This window comes from Agelaius phoeniceus, chromosome Z, assembly GCF_051311805.1.
Source record: "Agelaius phoeniceus isolate bAgePho1 chromosome Z, bAgePho1.hap1, whole genome shotgun sequence".
Taxonomy (NCBI): Eukaryota; Metazoa; Chordata; class Aves; order Passeriformes; family Icteridae; genus Agelaius; species Agelaius phoeniceus.
This window is the reverse complement of record NC_135303.1, coordinates 16,209,935-16,235,290: the sequence shown is the minus strand read 5'-3', so window position 1 is coordinate 16,235,290 and position 25,356 is coordinate 16,209,935. Positions and strand designations below refer to the sequence as shown.

The window sequence follows — 25,356 nt, the reverse complement described above, 5'->3', positions numbered from 1 at the left end:
GAATCACATTTTTTGTATAACCAGGGAAAATGTAGACTGTTTAAGGTCTTAATATGTTACAGTCTAAGTCTGTAATACTTTAAATATGAGGTATTTTAGTTTATGTTCTGCCTACCTGATTTATTAATTGACCCGAAATAGGACTGCGAGAGTCGCTGAAATAGTGCACAATCTTCTCAAAATACAGAGGTGCTAAGGGAAGAGCAACACAGATCATGGGCAATAAGTTACAGAAATACTGATAGCTCCAGTGGGTGAATGGAAAAACAAGAAAGCTGCAGGAGGAAAGGGACAGAGTGGGACAGAGCCTCTAGTGTCCTTGAGGCTACACTGTGCACAAACCTTTTGGATCCTTGAGCATTTATAGAAAATGCAATACAAAAAGCTCTCTCTAAAGATTAAGGACTGCTTAGCCACAATCATTAATATTTTGTCAGCCATAACCACCTGGTCTTTTGTCAAGACAGGACATCGTCCTACACAGATTGCTGTGACCCTTGTGCTTGCAACAGTGTCTGAAGTTTGTGAGTGTATTCAAAGTTTAACAAGCTTTTGTGGTGTTTCATTAAAAGCATTTGCTTCTTAACAGAATTCACAAATTACCATTGCAAACAGATGTGTTACTAAGTCAGTGGGGAAAAAAAATTATTTTCAAAAGTTCAGATGGAGGAATAAAGAAAACATTTCTTCTGAATAAAAATGTGGATAAACTTCTCAGCAAAATAGTGAACCTTAAATATTTTTTCTTCAGGATGTATCAAAGAATTCAAAATTATATTACATTTTGCCCCCCTTTTTTCAGCCAAAGCTTTTGAGAGCCCAACATTACTAAAATTCTATATGGCATTGATATAGGGTAAAACTTTGTGCTATTTTGTCAGATAAAAACATTAATAACTAGATACTTGTACAGAAAATATTGTTAAAGCATAACTGAGCATCTAGAGGGATGGTGATTGATCACCACGAGTCCTGTGCATCTGCAGTTAAATCTTCAAAAAAGAATTCTTTGATTTTGGATAAATTTTGACAAATCAGGCACAAGCCCAGAAGCAGAATTTTGACACTTGTAAAGTTAAGTTTGCAGAGTTGGACTTCACGTGAGATCTCATTAAGGGTGTTTCTCTCCAAGCATCAAGAAAAGAAATTGTGGGAAGGGGTGACAGAATTACATGATGCATTTCACAGCTTGGTTCTTATTCAGAGGAGAATGCTCTGCATGTCAATGTGACACCCAATCTGCAGGGCGCAAGGGGGTGTGCAGAGACATAGAGCAACATGCAGGGACACAAAGTCATGTGCAGGGACACAGAGGAGTTTGCAGAAATGCAAAATAATGTGCAGGGACACAGAGCAGTTTCCAGGGACACAGAGTAGTGTGCAGGAATACAAAGGGGTGTTCTGGGACAAAAAGTGATGTGTGAGGACAGAAAGGAGAGTTCAGGGACACAAAGGTGGTTCCAGGGACACAAAAAGAGATGTGGACACATGTAGTGCTGTTGAGGGACACAGAAGAACTTGCCTGTCTGACAACAGAAGGCCTTTGAAGTTCCATGTCCAAACCTTCCACCCTGCTGGGGCACCACAGCTCTTTTCCCAGGCTGTGGCTGATGTGGATGCTGGAGCTGTGCCTGCAGGGCACCTCTGCTGTGCAGGGCACACAGCAGCCACTTGCTGGCATGGACAGCTGATCTGCATGGCCACCACCCACCTAGGGCTTACAAGAGCATGAACCAGCACATGGACATAAACATGACTGCATGTTTTGTTTTAAGTCACTCTCTGAAGATACATACAGAACCTTTTTAAAAACATCATTTTAAAATGTGAACATGTAAATCCTGTACAGACTATGTCTTAAATACTGCCTAACTGCAATTCTATTTTACATTCCAGTGGAGTTTGAAAATGGAGTATGGACACACTCCTTCAGGTATATCATTGGAGTATGCTGTGCTTGAAGTTTCAGTATGATGGGAAGAGCATGAAAGTAATCTATTTCCAAACATCTAATACACCACTGTGCTGAGTTCAGTATGAGTTCAGAGGAGTAGAGACTGACACAGATTAGATGAGATTCATTATCCTGGATTACAGATCACCTCTGACAGCTAAAAAGCCTCAGTCCTTTAAAAATGGAAACTGCAGCCTTTCTCTAGCATCACCAATTAAACACTGGCTTGATCAGTGACTGGTGTAGAGAACTTAAAGAAAAGATGAAAGATGTTCATGGATGAGAAGTTCTGGAATCTTCTCTTTGAAAATAACAATTTTATGCTTTGTAAAAAGAGTTCCCTAATTTCAAGGATTGAGTAGTGGTGACACTTTCATGAAAACAATTCAGTGTATTCTTGCCTGCAGATGTGTGTGATTAATTACCAAGATGGTCTGTGATCATGGTTATTGAGAAGACCTTCTTAGCATCCTGTTGAAGTTTTTGTAGGTTTAGCTGCACTAGGAGCTGTCAAAGTACAGAATGGTGAAAATTGGAATTTCAGGAAAAGTGGAAAAGCAACATGGAACAGAATATACAGCAGTAGCACTGAGAAGGGAGGAAGCAGAAGGAGCATTATTGATTAAATTTACTAAATAATATGTTTTAAAACTGTGGTGGGGGAAGAGAAAAAAGAAGAAAAAGCTAAGTTCTTTAATTAATAGGGAATACTAGCAAAGAAAACATTGTGTGGAAAAAGCTGGGATCCTTAAAATGTTAAAGGCCAAATTAGAGCAGGTGTGAGAATATTTGAGTCAGAGTCCTGATGTCACTGGTGAGTTGGTGATGTTCATCACAGAGTGCTGAAGAAGGAAACTTCTGGGAGGAATATCATAGTTTTCACCTGCAGTCCTTCAGAGTGGCTGTGGGCAGGGGAGTATGGACTAGGTGGAGTCTGTTGAACTGAAACACAGAAAGTCATTCCTACAACGAATGGGTTTTTTTATATAGTTCATTGCTCCAGGTGACAGCTGATGCAGGAAAGAAAGAGCTTCAGGTTTGGAAGTTGGTCTTGTGCTTGATGCAGAAAGAACTGGAAGCTTCATTTAGCTCTGGAAGTCAAAACTTCCACCTTTATATTGCTGGAAGATCTGGAGAAGATGTGACCATGCAAAAAATTGCCAATTACATAAATGCTTTTCAGGAGGGAATGTGGGCAAGCCAGTCAAACCTGCAGCCTGTAAGCTCAGACCTGTTAACCTTCACAGCTCCAGAAATGAGAGTCCCTGCTGACATGAAGGCTTCTGAGGATGGAGCTGGAGGGAGGCTTTGCAAGAGGCTGCCCCTTAACTTTGAATTGAAGCTGCTGAAGATGGTGCCAGAGGTCCTTGTGCTGAAGGTTAACACTGCCACTGGCCAAAGGAACCCCCAGCTTAGGTGACACAAGTGGCTGGGCGTCACTCCTGGTCCCTTCTGCAGCTTCTCCCCCAGTAGTTCTGTGGCCAGATGAGCTCAGCCAGGTCAGCTGCTCACAATGCACGGCTGCAACTAAGGACAAACAAAACTCAGAGAGTGAAAACAGACACAGGCCACAGCTTTACCATGAGAGGCTTTTGGTTCTGTAAATTCTCTTCTTCTTGTCTTGTAACATTTCTCTGCTTCACAAAATCCTTCCCAGGGCCTCCCATCTTACTGGCCATGGCCTTTGTTGTGCCTGCTGCCTTCCATCTCACACAAGCAGCACCAAACATTCAGTTTTCAAACTCCATGGTCTCTGGCGGTCCTGTTATAAAGCACCAAAACCAGAAAGAGCAGCAACAGAGCAGGAAAGACAAATGAGCAGAACTATTGCTGACCAGCAGAAACACAGAACTTCTGGACCTGAATACACCGGCTCCCACTGGCTTTGGTTGACTGGGGGCTTTTTGGTGGTGGTGGCTTTGTTGTTGGTATTTTTCTTTCCCTGAGACACATTTGGGATATCCCATCTGACTTTCTGTCTTCAGAGCTCATGGCCTAACCCCACCCCACAGGGGCTGCTTGATCCATGTTTCTGTGGGTTCTGCCTGTGCAGTGAGTGGAGAGGGAGACATCTCTCCTGTCACACAGTGCTTTGTGCAGCATTAATGTTCTTAGACTTGGCTGTACACACCAGTGTAAAGTAAAAGCCACATAAATAATTACACCACAAAAGCACAACATTCCCATCCAAGCCTGAAGATAATATGATTAAAATATGTCTTAATGTAAGATTTTTCTTTCCAATTTCCACTGTATTTATTAAATGTCAATAATTAAAATTAATTTCTCCAAGCCAAGTCAGTTATGCCCATGTTATAAACTGGTAAGGGATCTCTCTGTCCTCGTCTCAACCCAAAATCTTTTCTGTCAAGCTCCCCACCAGCTTCTCCCCAATCCTGTTGATGGACTGGAAGTGATGGAGCAAACCTGGAAGGTACCTGGCAGCCAAGCACACCCCACTGCAGTTCTGCATGGTGTGCATGTGTCCCTGAGACGGAAGGTGTGGTGATCCCAGATTCTGTCCATTTTGTGCCTGGCACCATGGTGGGTGGTAGGGAGGGCTCCATGGCCTCTGTGGGTTAGCTGAGGACTGATGCAGCATTTTTCCTCTGTGCATGTGGAATAAATCCAGCATTTAAGGAAGATCTAGACCAACTTTGGTGTTTCCCACCCACCAGAACTGAATCTGGAAGAGCTGGTCCTATAGTTTTGGAAGACAGGACCTGACTTGAAACCTCCCCTGTGCCTGCAGGAAGTTGGCATTTGGCTGCCAGGCCTGGCAGGATTGCAAACCCTTTCACTATGATGTAAATAACCTTCACTGGCAAAACCTGCACCAGAGTATATGCCTTCTTCACTTCTTCAAGAATTTTTTTCTGTTTTAGAAGTAATAACAGCGTCTCTCTGCTGCAGCTTCATCTTTCTTCTGTAGCTTTGTTAATGCAGTAAAATTACAACTAAGTGTTAAGTCTGCAGGTAATTTTTATGATAATGGCAAGTTGGGTTTTCTGACTGTGACAAAAATACTAGAAGCAGCAGATTAAAAGACCTCTCTATTATGGAAAATTAGCTATTTCAATTTATCTTTTGAGAATATATTTAAATATGATCAGAATACACACAAAATGTTATAAAACTTGTTAATTTAGGGAGTATTGTAAATATTATGCATTCCTCCAAATTATTTTGCATTGCCTGGCTTTCAGTCTTATAGCTTATGATTAGAAATGTCTGTCCCATGAGGTTGAAAGAAGAAAACATACATAGTAGCTAAAAACAGCCCAAGAACTTTTGAATCTGTCATATATTAAAATTTTCTTTGTTGTCTTGTGCTAAGAATCCCCGGCTGGCACTGAATATAAACTTCTTAGCAAAAGCAATTTATTTCAGAGAAGACACTGCATAGGAATTGATGATTCAGCACAACACAAACCTCCAAGGAGAAGACTTTGTAACTTACCAAAAAGAGGGCTATTAAGGACATACATGGGCACATGAGCTTTCAGAATCCAGAAAATGCCTAGACCTAAACTTGCTGGTTGTAAAGTTTGTTCAAAGCTAGATTTAAATGTGCAGACATGAACAACCATTAATTTTTCCCTGTCTGATTTCAAATGATGACTTTCCTATGTATAGAGCAAGCTGTTAGAAGTCCATAACTTCCTCACTGCTTCCCTTCCCTCGACCAGGGGAATCAGAGTCAGCATGTGAGGATGTTCATGCTGCCACGTTGTCATTTAGTGTTAAGTCCAGTCTGCCTCCTGCATCTGGAGATTGTCATGAAGAGCAGTAATCAATGGTGTTGACACCTGCTCATAGTACAGACAGTTCAAAATACTTCCTGATGAAGGAATATGTCACCAGGAAAAAAAAAAAACCAGGCAGGTAATTCTGCAGTGGCCCAGGAAGGAAGGCTTGTAACATAGAAGGTTTTACAAAGTTTTTACTGCTCAGCACTCTTTTCTCCTCACATGCACTCTTCATGAAGTTTAAATAAATAATGTTTATTCTTCATTAGAATCTTTTAAGAGGAGGGGAGAAAAGTGCTGCTTATGAGATAGGGGTTGAAATGGTGCTTTAAACAAGGCACATGTATTCCCAGGAGGGGTGAGTTCACTGGATAGTTTCAGTTGTCAGGCTTTGTGTGGGACTTAGGGAGGCCAGTCACATCATATCTGTGCACAGCATCTGTCTGTGACTGTGAGAAAACCCTCCCTTGAGACTGCCAGCCCAAGGATCTGGGGCTGCATCTTGCACACGTGGTGTTAGCATATGTTGGAAGATTTGCCTCACTGTGTCCAAAATTCAGTACTGAGGACAAAAACATGCATGGCTTCCCTTGGTCCACTCTTCCATTTTCTTTTCTTTGCTCTCCTCATTTCAATGAACTGCTTAGACATGGGTAGCTAAGAACTCTCCAGTCACTGAAAAAAGAACAGCATTCTCAAGGAAAACTAATTTCCAAATAAAATATTCAAGATCTGTTTCTGGATCTGTTGGGCTTCATGTTGAAAGGTGAACTCCCCACTATTATAAGTTCAGTTTCAGCCAAGTTTAAGTGATCTTTTTCAGACTGGTAGGAAAAACTTTGGGTTTCCTGCAGAGAACTCATATGTGGTTTAAGAAATACAGCTATTCCAGTGTGTGGTCTGACCCAACATATTAGAGGGGCTAAAGGAAAAAGAAGAAATGGTGAATGTATTTTCTATACATTTTTCTTACATGGTGCTGTAGGAAGTGCTCTAATCTTCACCTCGTATCTGCATTTCAGCAATCATGCCTGAAGTTTTTTTAGGAACCCAAATTTCAGAAAGGGGGGTTACTTCAAGGGAGTAATGTACACAGAGTACAGCAGTAACCTCTGGAATTCAGTGTAGTTTGAGTTTTGCTTCTGTGCTTTTCAAATTAGTACTTGAGATAATGATTCTTGCTTGTAAGTTTGGGTCAGCTATTTCCACTCGGTGAAAGGCAGTGAAGTCAGATTCAGTCCTGGGGGTCTCTTTCTTGTTCTCAATATTTGCCTACTAGCTAAACTGAAATTTTAAAAGTAGCATTTGATGTGGGGGAAATTGTCTAGTGTTAATATGGATGCAGCTAATGTGACGCCTAACTGAATTCCTGCAGTTTAAAAAGGCACTACATCCAGGTGTAATAATGTGTTTAGCCTCTCTGTGGGATAGAGGTCCTTTTAAAACTTTATAGAGGTCCTCTATAAACTTCCTGCAATACTTGAGGGAGGAGCTTCATTGGAAGCAAGTTAGAAATATGCTGCTGCAGTCCCAGCAGGAATTATCAGCTGCTGGTCCAGCCACCACAGCAGGAGTGGCTTGAACTGCTGCATATTAATTAGTGTTTCAGCAGCCAACCTACCCCATGTCTAAAGAATTATAGTTCTACAAACTGTTATCTGTGGCATTTACCGGTTCAAGAATATGGGCAAGCACTAGTTTGATTACAGTTTTTTATTTTTTTTAATGGTGTAGGTCTTTTGTTGTGCTTATCTAAGGCTCCTTTTATCTGCTGAATGCAGTGAAGGCTGAATATAAAAAAATATCTTTTTGGACTATTGCATTGCCTTTGGGGGCCAGTCTGAACAATTGCTGAAAAGTCTTTTCAACTAAAAAATTAGAAAATCTACTCAGCATTCTAAAAGTCAAACCAGCCAGAACGCTGGAACGCAATTTCTGGAATTAGATTTCCTTTTCATAACCATGTACACTTTTTCCACTAACTTTGCCTTCATTAAAGATTTGTTTTATTCCTCATAGTATGTGGGAATCCAAGACTTTTTCTGCTCCTAAATGATATATATTTTGTGAAATTTTCCATTCTGTTTACAAGTCATGAAATAATGAGAGAAAAGGCAGGGCTGCAGTGGTTTGCAATTGCCTGCAGGCCTTGTATATGTAGATATTGATATTTAGAAGAAGCTTTGACATTAGATTTGAATAATGTAAGAATTGTTTGTTAGATTACTGTAGAAAGAGTTTGTTTGATACTTCTCCATGAAATGCAAGTTGGGAGAATTTCCAAATTTACATGACTGTATTTTTTAAAGTGAAGGCAATATTAGTAATACCATGGAATATGCGCATATAAACTAATTTTAGTTCCTCTAACTGTTAATAGATTTTCTCTTTTCTTTTATTTTTGTTTGGTTTTGAGCATTTTTGTTTAGTTTAGTTTTGTTTTTTCTGTCCAGTCTTTTAACTTCAAACAGGACGTTTAATTTGGAAGTCCAGGAATAATAATTTCATTTCTATAAATCCATTTTGCTCTTTTAGTGTATATCTAAGAAAAGGTAAATTAATGAGCTTTGACTTTATACTTCTGTAAACTATACAAAGAAATCAGTATTCTTTGTGGAAAACTATAATGAACTTTGATCTCTTGCTGCAGTTTTGGCAGCACAGATTTCCATGGCTTTGTACCAGGTACAGTTTTCTTGGGACCAGTCATTCTTTCACGTGTTTTTATTGGACAAACTTGATTGTGTAATTATTGCTTGACTGCATGAAGCATAAACTAATTTATTTTTAAAAAATCAATCCAGAACTTAAGGAATTTAATCCAAATGAAATTTATAGGAGATTACATTGAGGACTGTATTTGTAATGAGTTGATTCAAAGGCAATATAAAAACCAGGATGAGTGGGCATGGTGTGGAAATGCTGACCTACTTTTGAAAAGATTGAATTTCCTTCTTACAGTGAAATTACTGCCAATGAGTGTTATTTTATTTTAAAAGCTGCAGCTCGAGGAATTTACTTTTACTACCTACCTGTGGCCAAGTAAACATATGGCTGCATTTCCTTTTGGTTCCCTTTCCTGTTTCGGAGGCAGAAGCTTTTTGTGGTTTTCAGGGAAGAAATGCTTTTTCCAAACTGGGTCAAATTCTGTCTTTTCTTGTTTTGTATTTTCTCTCTCTGCCAGGCTCCACTGCAGGATCCTGCAAATTCCATTTTCTCCTTTATGTGCAAATTCTGCTGATCACTTCCACCTCCTTAACACCCCTCCTGGGTGTCCCTGCCTTCCTTCCATCTGTGCTGACACCACTATTTTTGACTGCATCTATTTGAAGTGTGGCCATGCCTTTTCTCTCAGTCTTGCTGTCTGGAGTCCTTAGCACAGGCAGGGCACTGTGGTGCTGCTGCCCAACCTTTAAAACAGTGTCCTTCTGAAACCATTGGAAGCTCAGTAACACCTGAGAATAGTAATAACAAAAATAATCCAGAATGCTCTACCAATTGTATATTGAGAGGTGGATGGGGATGAGGGAGAAGGTTTTGCACATTTTAAATATTTTAAAAGCACTTTTCAAAATCACGTCTTGGACAACACACATGCAGAGGTCAGTTATTGAATTTGAGTCTATTTTGATGTATTTAGTGGCACACACTTACATTGGTTGACTAATGGGTGAGTGAATTTATCATGCTACTGAAGGAAAACTATTTCTATGCCCATACTGGGCTGTGTGTGCCTCAGCTGTGACACATTCCATGCACAGGACATAATGAGCTTTCTTATGTGTTGTCACTCTCTGCATTGTAGGTGGCATCGCAAAAGTGAGTGTTTTTGTTGTCCATTATGACCAAACAGTAAAGATGTATAAATGATTTTCAGGCTTTTTCTGAGTTCAATACAGATATATATATATATATATATATATATATATATATATATATATATATATATATATATATATATATATATATATATAAAACCAGGTTTTTGTAGTAAAGCATTTGGCATCTTCACAATAAGATGATCTCTTGTTATTGCTTTTCTTCCTTAGCATGATCACAGTTATATCTGGGCTTTTAAAAGTAAAACTTTAACAGAATCATTAAGCAGATTTCCAGATTGAAATGCATGTGAGAGTAAAGGGGAATGGCAATATTTTCAACAATTCTAATTACTATTCTTTAACTTGGCCAACTGCACATGCCAAGAATACAAGAATATGCCTTTTTTTTCCTTTCCTTTTATTTTTTTCCTTTTTTTTCCTTTTTTTTTTCCTTTTTTTCCCCTATTTTTCTTATTCCAGCCAATTTCAAATAATTTATGTTTTGAGTTCAGATAGGTAGACTGTTTCCAGGCAAAGGTGCAAAAAACCAGCAGCTGGATGCTCCTTTAAGCCTAATTTTGCTTAGAGGTAAATAAATGCACACTTACAAACACAAATATATATAATAAGTATTGCATATAAATTTGTATGCATATATGCAAAGATATATATATATTTGTATATATTCACTAAATACAAAGAGGCAAAAGCTGACTGAATCAATTCTAAGTAGGCAAATACAATACAGTGAGTAATCTTGTGGAACATGTGAGACATGATTTCTGGTTTCTAGCCTGAACTGGTAATGGGTCACTTGTCAGTCATACTCTGCAATGCACTTCTGCAAGTGATTACCAGCTGTTTGGGCTCAGGGCCCTCTCAGTTACTCCCATTTAAACTGTTAATGGGGTTGGATTAAATAGTCTCTAGTGTTGTTGTCTGCTTCTTATCAAATAAGTGCCTTAACCATTGAGTATGGGTGATCTCTTTCTATAGCAGTATTTACATTTATCATTCAGACAAGGCAAACCCCCCTTTGCAGAGAATGGGACAAATTCCATTCCTGAGGGAAGTGGCATGTTGCCACAAGGATTCCTGGTTTCTGTATATTTGTATAGTCTGACAAAATGTATCAATGAAGTTTTCAGTTGATGCAAATTCGAGAGGAGGTTCTCAGAAGCCGGATGATGGCAGTCAAGGTTTGATGCAAAAAACTGAGGGTAGGGGCAAGAGGTTACAATTAGCAGCTCTCTGTGTTTCAGCTTCACATGAGAATCTTGCAGCTGAATCTTCCCCACTGCTCTTTGGTGATGAAAGCTTGAATTGCTCCAGTTGGTGACCTTCCAAGTCACACAGTCACGTGGGAAAGCTGGATGTGCTGATTCAGCAGAAAGCTCCAGCAGGAAGCCAAAGAAAAAGCAAAGCAAACCACCTAGATTTACATGAGGCAGTTCTGCTAGTGCATTTACATTAAGTTCCATAGGCTGATTTCTGCTTGAACCACTCCCCCCCACTCCTCACTACCTTTTTTTTTTTTTAAACTGTGAAGAAGTGAAGATATTTTGTTACCAGCAAAGAAACAAGGAATCAGGTCCATACTAGTAATAGCTCTCTGCTGTTTAGCCCCGGACGTGGTGTAAGCAGGTTGCCATCCTTTTCCTGATTTCCTGCACTGGTTTCTGCCTGGAAGAGGAGCAGAGCTGGTTGTTAGCTAATGTTAGGTGTTTTCTCTCCTTGCTGGTGAGAGCTGGGCAGAGCCATGTAAATCAGAAGCAAAATCTTTCAAAGTGTTCCCAAGTCTTGCCATACCTTGTCATCAATTTTACATCAAATTCGGACTGCAGTGATATGCAGAAATCTGTACATTAGAGAGTAAATTCCAAAGTAGACCTTTTTTTGTGTTTTGAATATTGACTAATGAGCCTGATGTCAAACTGCTTGACTGGATTCTCTCTCTGGGGTGTCTTACATCTCTTTCAAGCATTATGCTGCCTGTCTTCCAGGTTTGGGTACAGTCAAATGAACTGTAAAAGGTGATGTTATCTTCCCTTCCTGGTGGAGATGTCCATCTCATCACTAAGACAGTTAAATAATCTGGGGTGTTCCAGTGGCTAGGCTCTTATTTACATGGAAGACTTTGCAAACTGGTGATGCAAATACTGACAGTAGCCTTACTGAGAGACAGGGACTGCCTTCCATTGCCACAGCAGCAGTGAACATCACGAGATTTGTACAGGAATTATCATCTATTTATTTGGATTAATAGCTGCTGCTAAATAGCTTCTCTAATTCTGCCCTCACCCAAATACAATAATTTCTAGAAAGTTTGCTGCCTACTTTGTAAGCACATATGTAAACTAATGAGTTTAATGTTTGTACTGCACTTTGTGTATGTGAAGCAGGGTACATCAATGATTTGCAGTTTATGCACTGACTTCCCCATTGCAATCCTGCAGTGAAGTACTGGAGATATAAACCTTATCACAGCACATTCTTAGAATTCTATCTTTTAACATTTTTGTTGTATTTAAAAGATGTGAGGGTTTTTTTAATGTGATATATTTTTTCTTCTTGCTAAATAGAGTCTTCGGAGACTTGGCTAAGGAGAGGAGATCTAATTAAATTCATGTAATGATTCTGAGAGTCACTGAAGCTCTCAGTACTCCCACACATTTATCAATATACTTTGAAGAGAGACAAATCATTTTAGCATTTGAGATGAAGTGAAGATTAATTTATATGTGGTGCAGAGAAGCCCTCAGATGACTGAGCTGCACAACCCTTGCCACAGGTGACCTTTCCTTATGAAGAGGTCTTTCTGAAATAAATCTTCTCAATCAATTGCCAGTTCTTGTGCTCACTCATGAAATTGTGAAAACAGGGATGTGCCTATGACTCAGAGCCTTGTATGGAACATGTCTGGCCCATGCTGAGGAGGGAGAAGAGCAGGGCACCCATGGCAGTTTTTACAGCACCTAGAATAATGAAGCTTGTACCACAGCTTTATTCCTATGGTCAAGTGTGGCAATGCCATTCTACTGTTTAAAAGAAAGCTGCTCCTGTTATGGTCTCCTGTAGACTCACTGAGATGGGTTTCTCCTGGTTCAGAGGGATCTGCAGTGCAATTTGGCATCTGTTATGCCTGAGAATTCGCTCACTGCAGAGCTGCTGTATGCACTTCTGCAGTGGTTATTCAGGAGGTCATATATGACAACTGCAGTCCCCTCTACCTTAAAAATATGCAGCTACTTAGAAGTGCTGAGTCTTGGAGTGGGTCTGAGGGAAGGAAGTTTCCAAAAATGCCTTAAGTTCAGTGATGGGGCTTCAGTGCGTCTATTTTGGGTAGAATACAAAGGTATCTGGATGGTTTGTAACCAGTATGAGCTTAGCGGAGGTTTCAACCTCTCTTTAAGTAATTCACAGAGTACAGGGCTCTTCCTTGACAGCAACAAATAAAGCACAACAAGTTGAGCCTCCCTCTGGAGACCATCTGCCCCAACTATGCACTCAGAGAAGTGCCTTCCATCCAGCAGAGCCATAATTTTATGAGTGCTCAGACTTTTCACATTCAAATAATTACACCTTGAAGGCAAACAGAAGATGTAAGCTCAGTCCACTTTTGCTGTGAACAAGTCCCACCAGTTTCCACTGAATTAACCTAAAATGCTGCCTCCTCCATTTGGTGCCAAATTTGACTTTTTGGTCCAGTGGGCAAGGAGCAGCACAAAAATTTTCTCTTCTGTTTCACAATTTCAGTCATCAGCAATTAGTGAGCGGGCCCCCCAGTAAAAGTTATTGTTGAACATGTGTTGTCTTAACAAAGACAAGATGTGGTGACTTGATTATCCAAGGAAACATCCAGGGATTACCATGAGACAGAAAAGGTGTGGCCAAGAAGGATGTTAAACCCTTGCAACTTCTGTTGGCTGAGTGACTGCTGAGGTTCTCTGGTTGAACACAGAGGGGGTTTGACGCTTCTTGGGTTTTGGGGTGGAGGGTTTATTGCATCTGTGGGGAAGAATGAGATAGTTTTGCCCAAACTGGGAGGAGTAGAAAATGTAGGCAACTCTGTTTATTGACAGATTTGAAGAGTTGTATGTACAACCCAACTATTCTTCCTTTTTTTTTTTTTTTTTATTATTTTAAATTTAGTGGGGCTACATCCATTGTCTACAGATGCAGGCAGAAAGGGACCCAGAAACCTTACGCCGTCAAAATGTTGAAGAAGACAGTAAGTCATTTTTGTTTTGTTTTGCTTTGCTTTGCTTTGGAAAATGATTGGGATTTTCTCTGGGCTTTTTTTTCTTGGTTTTTTTGTTTGGTTGGTTTTTTTTTGCCTTTTTTTTGTTGGTTTTTTGGTGCAGTTTATTCATGTGGGGAAAATGTGCTAGATTTAGGATTATAAGCTGCTGAACTTGTATTTTCCATTTGAGTGAGCTTTGGCTCCTCATCACCAAAACAGCTGTTAGAAGTAACAGTACAGTAGAGGGAATGCCTAATCCCCACAAATCTGGCTTGTACCTTCAGCTGGTGTTGTCCGTATACACTTGGACTTGGCAAAAACCTTTAAGAAAAAAAAAGTCTTTTTCTTTCATTTAAAAAAACAAAAAAGGACACTCTGAAAAATTTAAATATTCAGTGTTTTGTGTTTGATGTAATACATTGTTTTGCTCAAAAAATGCCATGACACAATTCATCTTTTTTCAGAAACTGATTTAAAACACCAACTCAAACCCCAGTAAAATTAAATATATTGTAGTGGGTTTTTTTACCACTATGAAATTGCTAGAGAACCAGTTGAGGTGACAATATATTTTTAGAATTCCATACATGTCACACTTCTACTACAGCTATTTTTGTGTGTTCTGAAAAATAGATGGTGGAAAGCAAGAAGAGAGACTAAGAGAAGAAAGGCAAGCTATGGACTGAGAGACTTCATGCAGAAGGACACTGTGGGGCATGGGGTAGAGCAGTTCATATTCCTAGGATGGAAAGAGAAGTCTGAGAGAAAGCAAGCAAGCTGTGAGGCATGCACATGGTATTTTTTCATGAATGGTTTTGATTCAGTTTATCCCAGCGTTAGAACATTCATTATTCCATGATGTTCAGGAACGTTCACATGTAGAAACATAAGGATGGGTGGGTAGGCATAACCATGTCCAAATGGTGGCTCCACTGGTGGTCTCAGTGCAAGATGTAATGAGTGGGTTTCACATGAGTAAAATGTTGGCATTAATTTGTCATCTTTGAACACGAGCCAAGGTTTAAACTGGCACAAAGATTCAGTTGTATGTGCTGCTTTTGAATTTGCATCTGGTACACTGGAAGAAGCAGAGCATGTGCATTGCTGCAGCTTGTGCCCTATGGAAGCGCAGAGAATTTTTGAGGTTTCATCTGTTCATTATGCCAGAGATTCTCATGTTTTAGGAGTATACTGTCCTCTAATTCTCATTCTGAAATGCAATAGAAAGAACTACATTTCTTAAAAATATTTCTCTGCCTTTTGATTTTTTTTGCTTTCATGGAAATTAATTCATGTTTAAAATTGTCACATTTATGTATTTATGCTAGATCTATTTTTCTGTGTCTGAAACTAGTCAGTTTAGACTTTGGTAGACTTGCTGTACCACAGATTTGTTTATTTTTTTTTATGGCACCTAAGGAAAAGACTACAGTTATGAAAGTTGTTTTTACATCAGCAATAATATATAAGTTTCATTTAATGCAGCCTTGGTTATATTAGCAATGTGGTTAAGCAGTTCAGAGAGCTGAGTCGTTCCCAGTGCAATTGATGCACTTTGGGATGTTTTGCTATGAAAACAAGTAATCCTCTTAGACAAATGAGCTTTCCTGGGTAAATGGAACATGGGAGACAATGCTTTAAGGATGTGCCACTGCTTGTGTCTGACCAATTTGGAGATGTAATTATTATCACAGGGACTGAACTACCCGCGTTAGAGTGTTCTTACAGCAGGAGGTCTGATCTTTGCTCAGAGTGTCTCAGTATAAAAATAACCATGTGTGAGCCAAGTCATGTACTAAAATGTTGATCAGCTTGTTTCCTGTTGCCTTTTTGAAAACAATTAAGAAAAAGGATGGCAGTTCAATAGTAGAGAAAAAGGGTAAAAAAATGTAAGAAAAGGGTAAAAAATGGTAAGAAAAGAAGAGGAGCCTGTGATTGTTTTCTTGGTAGAGTCCCATTTCTTCAATTCCATTTGTAAATATACATAAGGGAGCTCTGGAGAGCACATGGGTTGAAACTAGAAGACAAAGGAGGATGACAAAAGAGCAAATACTCTTGGTTTTTCCATTCAAACAGACTGTCTGAATGGAAATAGTCTGCTGCTTCAAACAAGACTGACTCTCTAAGGAAGAGGTCTGTAAAACCAGGGTGAGGGACAGGGATAGGGTGGTCCAGATTGCTCTGGAAGTGATGACAAGTGATGTGTGATTAGGAGGCTGGTGGCTGATGGGCAGCTCCAGATTTTTGAGTGATGATCACTGAAGTGCTGTAATTTGAAGTAAAGTATTAGGAATTATTACTTTTGTCCCATGGGAACAGCTTTGGTAAGAACATAGGATCCTTTAGGATTGAAGTAGTCCTCTAGGAACAGACTGCAAGAAACATAAAATAGCTATCAGTGTTCTTTTCATTTAAACAGAATGAGTAATTTTTCATTTTGCATGATTAATACATTCTTATTTAAGAGCAAATAAAATTTTCAGCAAGACCTATCATCCAGTTCTGAGAATGCATGCTTGTACAGTGTTTTGAGTTCCTAGGAGTGTCTGCAATTAATACATTTTTTGCCATCTTGTTTAATAATAGTAGATTATTCGCTAATTTTTGGGGGGTCTGGGGGATGTGGGTGATTTCATCTGTAGTTTAGGGGTTCTTTGTAGGGGTTAAACCATCAAAGAGTAACAGAAAAAAACATTTATACAAACCTTTCTGCATAACTAAAATAAAAGAAAGTGTTCATAATATTATATTTCTGTTGAGAGGTTTAATAATTCTTAACTATTAATACAAATTTTCTACAATTTCAAAGGGAGGAAGAAAAACAGGTTTTTACCACTTCAAAATTATTGAAGCAGAATGCTTCCATTTTCTGTTGATTTTAGTTTTGTCAAGCCCACGTTTAGGAGTAGTTTAAAATCCTTAAAAATAAAAATTAGTTGGGAAACTAAGAGGCAAGTTAGAACTTTAGCTTCTAGAGCTGCTGAAAGACAACTGTCATAAGGATTGAAGAGGTCCAAAGAAAAGTTGATTTTTGAATTAGCAGGAGAGACACTCTCCAATAACAGATGAGAAATAAAATTTGTAATGGTTCTTAAGAGCTACCAAAAAAAAAGTTTAAAACCCAACATCTATGGGTCAGATGATAAGCAGGCAAAAATATTGCCTGTGATTTCCTCATCTAACCTTTGTGCTTTGTTCCTGGGCATAACAGAAATGTATTGCCTGCTCATTTGCTATGTTTAGCAGGTCTTTTAAATTCCACGCAGGTGGTAAATGTAAAGATCTGAACCATGTCATTTCTTTTGGGGGAAATCTATTTCATGAAGCAAGAAAGAAGCAAAAGCAGATCACATAGCACTTCAGAAAAAGTCATCAAATGAGCAGAGTACTGTGATGAACTTTTACACTTGCAATTGCAAATACGAGATTATTTTGCTTTTTACTATGCATTTTACCACTCCTTGATGACTCAGTGCTACAGAAAAGTGAAGAATCTTTAGGGTACACTTTACAAAAATTATTCTTACTACTCTTAAACTGAGATTTAAAAATTATGTTATATTTACAACTAGTCATTCTGGAGTGGTCATTGCTGCAAACAACATACAGCATATGGATCATATTGGAAGAATGAAGTTCTCTAAGGAAGCAAACATATATATGTGGTATTTTTTATATGAAGTCTCTTATCTGTTTTTCCACATTTTGGTGTGTTTTGAGGAAGCTAAGTAGCCTGGGGTAAGAATCCGGGTAGGTGAATGCCTTCCAAGAAATTAGATCCACCTCTGCCTTAAATTTCCTACCTGAGTCTGGACAAGTTGCTTTAAAAATAGTGATGAGAACAGATGGACTCTGCTGCATGGTTTCTAAACTAAGACACCAAGTGCCTGCCTACATTGTAGGTCTACCAAGTGCTAACTACTGCAACTGAAGGAATTTTGGAGCTACCACTGTAATAAAACAACATGCTCTGCTGAAAGGACAATAGGATTCTGAGCTGGTTTGTCTGTAGCCTTGGTCCTGGCATGTTCCCAGTATTTCTTTTGGTTTCAACTTTTTCATCCATAAAAATAAGATAATATTTATTTTATTTGCTTCTCAGCAATGCTTTGAATGAAGGCTGGTTAATATTTCTCAGTTCTAATTGATATGTGCTATCCCCTAAGCACAATTAAGTATTGTGAAATATTAGACCCTGTCTGTCTCAGTTGATGAGATATACAAGTATAGAGACTGTTTTGGAAAATTTTCATTTTGATTTCCTTCTTTTTTATGTGTGGGCCTCCTCCCTCACACAGTTTGTGATGCTTAAATAATATTTCTGCAGCACTTTTATCAAAATCAGTATATATGAAGCATTCTTCCTGGAGACTGGTTGATATTCAAATTCAGACAAATGTTCAGGCCCATCAATTTTTTCTCAGATCTGAAACAGAGCAACAGTTTTCAAGCAATACATACTCTGGAAAGAGTTGGGCTGGGATTAATACAATTGTACAAATAAGTTACACAATTTGAAGACAACAGATATTTCATGTCTGTGGATCAGAAAGGAGAGTAAGCAAGTGCAAAGGTAATAGGCTTCCCTTGTGGATAATTGGGGTTGAATATCTGGAGTTAGGGTCTGAAGGAGATCATAATGGTCTATAAGGCACATCTAAAAAGTCTCAATTGCATTAATGTTTGCACATGTACATGTAGGCACACACACATGTATAAATATAAATAAATAAATAAATAAATATATATAAATATACATATACACACATATATATATGTATATACATTGGGAAGAAGGGACAGGCAACTCAGGAAAAGTACAATGATGTTACTGGTGATGTAAAGAAAAAATTAGAAAGGTGAAAGTTCAAATAGAACTCAATCTGGCCACTGCTGTGAAAGATAATAGAAAGTGTTTTTACAAATACATCAACAACAAAAATGGGGCCAATGAAAATCTCCATCCTTGATTGGATGCAGAGCAAACACTGGAACCAAGGATGAGGAAAAGGCTCAGATGCCTTCTTTGCCTCAGACCTCAACAGTAAGGCCTGATTATCCTCAGGGAACCAGCCCCAGCTGGCAGACAGGGACAGAGAGCAGAACAGACCCTGTGCAGTCCAGGAGGAGGGAGGCAGTGACTTGCTGAGCCACTGAGACATTCACAAGTCCATGGAACCAGGTGGGATTCATCCAAGGGTGCTGAGGGAGCTGGAGAGGGAGCTTGCCAAGCTGCTCTGCCTCACTGATCATCAATCCTATCTAACTAGGAAGGTCCCAGATGATTTGGAGGTTGGCTAATGTGGTGTCCATCCACAAGAAGGGCAGGAAAATGGATGCAGGGAAGTACAGGCCTGTGAGCCAGACCGTGGTGCCAGGGAGAAGATAATTTTGGATGCAATCACGTGTCAAATACAGTGCAGGGGATCAAGCACAGCCAGCAGGGGTTTGGGAATGGCACATCCTGCCTGACCAACCTGATCGCCTTTCATGAGCAGGTGGCCTGCCTAGTGAATGCAGGAAAGGGGGTGTGAATGTGGATGTGTCTACCTGGACTTCAGCAAAGCCTTTGGCACTGTCTCCCTCAGCACTCTCTTGGAAAAGCTTGCAGCCCATGCCTTGGACAGGAGCACTCTTGGCTGGGTTAGGAACTGTTTGGATGCTGGGCCCAGAGAATGGTGCTGAATGGTGCTGGGTCCATCTGGCCTCTGGTCACTGGTGGTGTCCCCAGGTTCAGTGCTGGGCCCAGCTGTTTAATATCTTCACTGATGATCTGGATGAGGGGTCAATTGCACCTTCCATAAGGTCATGGATAAGACTGAGTTAGATTAGAGTGTTGATCTGCTGGAGGGCAGGAAGGCTCTGCAGAGGGATCTGGATAAGCTGGATTGATAGGCCAAGGCCACTTGTATGAGGCTCAATAAGACCAAGTCCCAGGTCCTGCTCTTGGGTCACAACAACCCCTTCAGCTCTACCGGCTGGGGGAAAGGTGTCTGGAAAGCTGCCTGGTGGGAAAGGACCTGGGGGAGCTGGTAAAGAGCAGCTCAACATGAGCCAGCTGTGCCCAGGTGGCCAAGAAGGCCAAGGGCACCTGGCTGGGGTGAGCAATAGTGGGGCAGCAAGGACAGGGCAGTGATCATCCCCCTGTGCTGGCACTGCTGGGGCTGCATCTCAAACCCTCTCTCCAGTTCTGGGTCCCTCACTGCAAGAGAAACCTTGAAGTGCCAGATAAGGGAACAGAGCTGGGGAAGGAGATTGAGTCCTTTGAGGAGTAGGTGAGGAATGTGGATGTATTTAGCTTGGAGAAAAAGAGGCTCAGATGACCTTGCTCTCTAAAACTGTCTGAATGGAGGTTGTAGTGGAATGAGGGTCATCCCCTTCTCCCAGGTAACAAGAGACAGGATGAAAGTAAATGGCCTCAAACTGCAGCTGGGGACCTTACAGCTGGACATTAGGAGGAATTTCTTCACAGAAGGATGATTAGACATTGGAATGGGCTGCCCAGGGATATGGTGGAAGCACCATCCCTGGAGGTGTATTCAAGAAATGACAATGTGGCACTCAGTGCTCCTGTCTCTTTGACAAGGTGGCAATAGGTAAAAGACATGATTTGATCATCCTGGAAGTCTTTTCATCCCAAGTGATTCTGTGATATATATATATATATCTAAGCATGTATGTTTTATAGACACAAATATACAAACACCTATATACGCACCCTACAAGATTATGTATTAATATGATATGGATTTAAAACTCTTATGTATTCCCAACTCCACAAGGAATATAGTTGGCTGAGTTTTTCATTTTCTGTTGCAGTGAATTGGTGGTATTAAGTGGTTATCAAGAGGCTCATGGAAATGTTTAGTTTTGTCTCTCGAAGGAACACGGCTTTTGGTTGAGCCTTCCCAAGTGATTAAGAAGACAAGCATCAGGGTGGAAGGGGCAGGGGAGGAATGGGCAGACACTTGTGTATCACACTGGCATAACCAGAATTAGTAAATTGTTCCTATATCACTTCAGGAGAAAATGATGTATGTTTATAGGTGTAAAATTAAGCCTTCTTTTTATTGCCATGTGGTTCTATGTGATTTATATTTTAAGTGCCTCCTTCCTCCATATGCCTGTTTCTCTATAAACTTTATATATGGATGTATACACACACACACACACACACACACATCTATGTGTATATATCTATATTTATATAGCTATCTATATCTATATCTATCTAAATTTATCTATATCTATATTTAATCTATCCACCTCCATTGGTGCAGTAACTGTCAGTACTCATAGTGGACCGATAGTTATGAGTGATAAAGTTTAGCAGGCAAAAAAGCAAGAGCCTGACATAATATACCAATTTGTATGACATGCTAAGGCAGTATCCTTTTTTCTTCAGGTTAGAAATGTGTGGTATATATTCACATTCATATGCTCATTTAAGGTCATTTTTTCCTCACATTGTATTAATGTGTAATATTCTGATTTTTTTTTCAAATTTTTCTAAAAAGAGAAAGAATTGTGTCACATGTAACTCTACATGAAAACAGTCAACTGCACACCACTGTACATCAGTACACAATAAAAAGGACTATTTTTGTCAACAAGCTCACACATTGTCTTCAGTCATTTATTCACATACACATACACATGCACACCACACAGGCCACTGCTTGGTAATTAAAGGGAAACAGTAATTTCTTAACTACCACCTGATCACCACTCCACCTGCAGTACTACCTGTTATTTTTCCTGGCTTTCTCATTTTTCTTCATCCCTGTCATCATCTCATATGGATATACATATGCAGTTCACACTCTCATGTTTTTACTGGGAGACCAAAAGAAAATTGAGTCAAAATTACTTTGAATAAAGAAATAAGGCAGTAAAACTTTGAGTTTCCACTGCTTATTTTCAGCTTTCCCTCATGTAAGGGGAGTCTGGCTTCCATTTTCTGCTTCACTACAATCCAAAAGAAATGAGTTTTGAGTAGAAATACATCAAATGCATAGTGTCTAAAGTAGGACAAAGAAGTTCACTTAAATTCTCTACAAAATAAGAGACAACTAAAGCATTTATTTTCTGCACTAAGTTACCAATAGAGTTTTGCTCTAGAAGCTGCGAAATCAGGCACCTGTCAATGAAGGTGGAAATTTACCTGAAAAATAAAATTGTTAGGTATTTTAGTCTTTGCAAAGAAACAAACAAACAAACAAAAAAAAAGGGTGTGTCAGGACAATTTTTAGGAAAGGAAAAAAAATCCCTTTCTACTATTGTAAATCCCTCCCCATGTAAATAAAGTTATTTAAAATCTGCAGTACATAGTAGTGCAGGTATTGTGTAAAAGTCACTTAATATAGAATAATATTTTTTTTCTGTGACCATTTAGATTGAATTGCTGTGTTATTCTTGAGTAAGTCAGAACTTTGGTTAAGATTTTGAGAATTGACAGTATGTATTGTATTTCCTTCTTCCTTGCCTAATTTATAGGTACGCAGAAAGGGTCATTTCTGGTCTTCACAGCTTATTTTTCAGAAATACAAAGATCATCTAATAAAAAGAGAAAAATATAAAGCTCAACTTGTTCCACTGTTCAGGGAAGCTCAACCTACACTATACATTGCACTGTTGAACAAATAGTTCTGAGTGATAATATCCTTTGGGTGATATATTCAGTCAAAAAACTCAAACCCCAAAAAATGACACATCTTTAGCTTGTAATTGCTTGATAGGAATTCTGAGAAATTACCTCAGCCACAGGTATTCTTCCGCCAACCTATCCATGCACATTTTGCTCCTTTCCTGTTGCAGTGATTTGTCTTCTCCATGGCTTTACCCACGCCTGGGCAACCTCTGTGCCTGGGGTGCACATAAATATGGAGAGGTAAGATGGGGAGTAGGACCAGAAACTCTTACTCTGTGAGGCTGTGTTTAATGCCACACTATCCTACAAAGGGATGGCATTTCTGAGCAGTGGTGCAGAGGTAAATATTAAGCTATCCTGAGATTATACCCCTCCTCTTTGGAAACCTTTCATTGTTTGCAGCCTGTTAAAGAATTCTGGAGATGTACCTTGATTGAGCAGAGGTTTCTGCATAAGTGGTGTATCTGTGAAGCTTGTGCTAGGGCTCTCTGAAAGTGTTCCTCCTCTGCATTTTAGGAAGTTTTTTTGCTTTTAGATGTGTATGGTGTGGTGCTATCGTCACAGGTGTGACAGCTATTTTTTGGGGGGAGAGAGATCCTAAGCTTAGAATAATGAATTAAGGGAAAACTGTATGCACTAAAATATGAAGAGGGCAGAAGATAAGAAATTATAGTGCTTTCTCCAGTGTTAGCAGTTCAGGTGTTGAAATAAATCATGAACATTTTATGACTTAAAACGTGTTATCCTGTGCTTATTATTCTGAAGCTGAGTTCTCTGTAGCCTCTCAGAGAGACAAATCTAATTGAGATCTGTAGAAGAGAGGATTTATTTTACCAAGGGTTCTGTAATCAGCATGTTCTTACTTGACAAACTGGCTTATTTCCAGATAAAATATATGCTTTTTGGCTGAGGTGGTCTTCATTTATTTATGTCTTTTAAAAGATCCACATGTAGGGAGGAATAAAAAAGCAAAGGTGGACATTGACACAGCAGCTATATAAGCAGCACAATCTGAGGGCTCTGATACAGAAGCTTCTTTGAGAAATCAGAAAGGCAGCACCTTACTCTGGTTTCCTTGGGATACATCACCTGACCAGAGGATCTCTCAAGACTAGAATTAAGGTTCAATACAAATTTCTAAGCCAAGTGTTGTGACAGCTGACAGCTGCAGCACTGGTGTGTGTGAGTGAGGCTTGTGATAAGTTTTTGTTAAACTAGACTTGCTCTCAAATAAGTCACTGAAAAAGGGCTTTCTTAGAGAAAAAGAAAAAGCCCCTAACAAAACAACACCCAAAAGACCCATGCCCCTCCAACAAACAATACACCAGCTAAACCCAAACTCTGAATAAATAAATCAAAAGTAATAACTTGTTTTCATACAAAAGTGAAAAACCCATCCCACTTCCTTTGTTATTCTTCTCCCTTCATTTTGTGCAGTCTTCAAATACTACTACTCATTTCCAAAAAGCTATTCCATTACACTTTGCATATATTTAACAAGCAGATGTTTCAAACGCCACCTGAGTATGTCTTCAGTAGATACAGTTGAAAAAAGCTGAAATTTCCATAAATAACATTTCCATAAATAACAAGAAATAGCATTAATAAGATGATTATTTTGTATTTCAGTCCTGTGATATCCAAGCCTCTTTCTTTTACAATTTGTTGGAGACAATCCTGATTTCAGATTTTTTTGTTAGAATTGCAACTATATACATGATGTGCTAACTTGTGAGGGCTTCTAAGCAGCTCTCTCACAAATATCAACCAGAAGAAATTTAGATTTTTGTCTGCAAGATACATAACACTCATATAGGTTTCATGTCTTTGTAAAGTGATAAAAGAACAGTACTACAAGAAGAAATAGCTTGATAATAATTGTAGGTTTCTGAATTGAGTAGTAAACACAGTAGATACAGGATTTGAATGTAAAAAGATAAGAAACTGCAAAGTCAAAAGAACATAGGAGTTGAATGTAAAAATGTAAGAAAATACGAATCGAAATAACTCCATGATATGGTTTTCAAGAGTTTGTGAGAAAAGTCATAATTCCTCAAGATGAAAGCCCTAATTACCAGAAATAAGAAGCCATAAATCTGTTAATGAGAAGTCCAGGAAAATTATTCACTTCACGATTATAACTAATTTCAGTTATTCTTTTTGGGCCATTTCTGTGTTACAGCTGCACCACCATGGTGAGAACACACATTAGCATTTCCATGTTTTATGGATGAGGACCACAGGAGATAGAGCTGTATTTGTATCCAGGCAGTTGATACCACAGTTCATAGCACATCAACAACTACCCCCTGCATCCTTTGCATCCTTTACTTCTTTACTTCACAGGTAAAATTTGTCCTCTCATCTCCACACCTATGGAGTCTTGAGGGATTTCAGGTTTGGGGTTTTTTTTGGTGTTTTTTTTTGTTGTTGTTGGTTTTTTTTGGAGTTTTTTTGGGTTTTTTTTAATATATATCAGAATTGCATCCAAATCACACAGTAGAACCAGAGGCAGGTTTTAGGTCAGGTATTGTGATTTTCCAAATCTGCATGTAACTTCACTGGCCATAAAGGGAGACATAAAGTCTCCTGAAATTCAAAATCTGTTCTGGTTCAGATTTACATAGCTTAAAATTGTCCTCTTTCAGCATCTTCTCCATTTACTCTTAAATTGTATGAAGCATCAGGGAGCACAGGATCAAATATGAAAGGCACCCTGTGGCTCTTTGTGCATTGAATTCATGGGTTGAGGTGACCTGTTGGGGAGGGAAGTCACTGCATATTCCTTCTGCTCTCAGCCTGCTCAGTCACTTGTCCTTTTTTCCCAGCACAACTCATAGTTCTTGGCAGAGGAGGCAAGTTAACATGCTGCCATTAATGGAGCTGAGACATCCTCCATTGGGACTGGGGAGATGCAGGAACAAAAGCAGTCCTGTAAA

The 25,356-nt window shown here is 39.2% G+C and overlaps 1 protein-coding gene across 1 annotated transcript in view; it reads left to right on the top strand.

Annotated features, from left to right (window-relative positions):
* The window catches only part of CAMK4 (calcium/calmodulin dependent protein kinase IV), a 143,953-nt gene that overhangs the window by 45,513 nt on the left and 73,084 nt on the right, over positions 1–25,356 (top strand). The window contains exon 2 of the mRNA XM_077171681.1: positions 13,677–13,755. Within this exon, the coding sequence (XP_077027796.1) occupies positions 13,677–13,755 (79 nt within the window). The remainder of the gene's footprint in view (positions 1–13,676; positions 13,756–25,356) is intronic.